We start from the raw sequence: 1,395 nt of genomic DNA on the forward strand, positions 1-1,395 counted from the left end.
CTGGACTCGGGCACCAGCAGACTGCAGGTTTGTCTGGTGTTTTCTGGCGATGGCGTCAGATCCGGGCAGCGCCAGGCCCGTCTCCTGCTGGTGATTTCTGCTGTGACCGCTGGTCACAGTGTCGGCCACTTTCTCAAGGGCAGAGCCGTGCTCCCTGTAACTTGGGAACGTCCCGTGGGAGGTGGTCTGCCCAGAGCACCCAGGTTTGTTCCAGCGGTTGTTTCACCTCCGTCCCAGGTGGTTCTGTGGCCTCTGCCCGCCTGTCCTGTCCCCCTCAGAGCAGAGGGGCCTGCGTCCTCGGCTCGTCCCTCCCTGAGCTCCTGGCGGCTCCTCCCTGCTGGGCCCTCAGTGGGGTGGTCTGGGATCTCTGATCCTCATCTGCAGGGGCCCTCAGGCCTGACCTGTGCCAGCCTTTGGCAGGTGCGGTGGGGGGTGGGTGGCCGGCAGGGCCTCTGCTGGGGCTCTCAGCTCTGTGGGGTGTGGCCCGAAGCCGCCCCCCGCCCCCAGGAGCCAGGCCTCTGCTGCCTGTGGGTGATTTCCAGGGGCCTTTCTGGCTGTTTTTTACTCTGGTGTCTCCAGGGGCTGCACCTGCAGACGCCTCCCCACCCCCGCTGCTTCCTTGTCTGGTTCCTTCACTGCTCTGCGTGGGGCCGAGGTTGGCAGGAGCCCGGGGCTGTTTAATGACCCACAGAAGGTTCCTCTGGTCTCCTGCTGGGGGGTGGGTCGCAGCGGGCAGGGACTCTGCGCTGCTTCCTCCTGGTTTGGGCCCCTGGGGGTCCCCCGCTCCCCAGGCTCCTCCTCGCCGGCCCCAGCCTGGCGGTTTATTCCGAAGAAAACGCAGCGGCAGCGGGAGGCCTGTCTTTGGGTTAGTGTCTTGTCGGGAAGGAGTGAGGACCAGCGTCCGCTTTCATTTTTAAGATGTTCTGAGCCCTCGCTGTGCCTCCGGAGGCACTTGGACGAAAAACGGGAACGTGCGGCCTCGGGTGCCTGTCCCCTCGGCTGCCCGGGGCCAGAGGCAGAGGCAGGTGGGGTCTGACGTCCTGCTCCGGCCCAGCAGGTGGGCTGTTTGTGGGGTTCCAGTGTCATGGAAAGAGTGTGACTGGGGGGTGAGGGCCGTCCTGGGCTCGCTGGGCCCTGAGCTGGTCGCGGGGGGATGGGAATGTTGGTCCAGGTCCGGCCGGTCCGGTGTGACTGGGCCCCGCGGGAACCCGATGGCGCCCGGACGTGGAGGAGGGACATGCAGCCCCATGGCTGTGGGCCCTGGTCAGGGAGGCGCTCACTGTGAGGTCGGCTCTGGCCGCCCACAGCTTCTCGGAGTGGGGCGCACGGGGAGTGGGGCGCGGACTGGTCAGATCTGCCGGAAGTGCGGCCACCCGCCCTCTGCCTGCCTCGCCC

The 1,395-nt window shown here is 67.0% G+C and overlaps 1 protein-coding gene across 1 annotated transcript in view; it reads left to right on the top strand.

Annotated features, from left to right (window-relative positions):
• The window catches only part of LOC102240332 (solute carrier family 35 member E2-like), a 19,417-nt gene that overhangs the window by 3,412 nt on the left and 14,610 nt on the right, over nt 1–1,395 (top strand). The window contains exon 4 of the mRNA XM_005871314.2: nt 919–1,391. Within this exon, the coding sequence (XP_005871376.2) occupies nt 919–1,391 (473 nt within the window). The remainder of the gene's footprint in view (nt 1–918; nt 1,392–1,395) is intronic.

This window comes from Myotis brandtii, unplaced genomic scaffold (genome assembly GCF_000412655.1).
Source record: "Myotis brandtii unplaced genomic scaffold, ASM41265v1 scaffold334, whole genome shotgun sequence".
NCBI classification, from domain to species: Eukaryota; Metazoa; Chordata; class Mammalia; order Chiroptera; family Vespertilionidae; genus Myotis; species Myotis brandtii.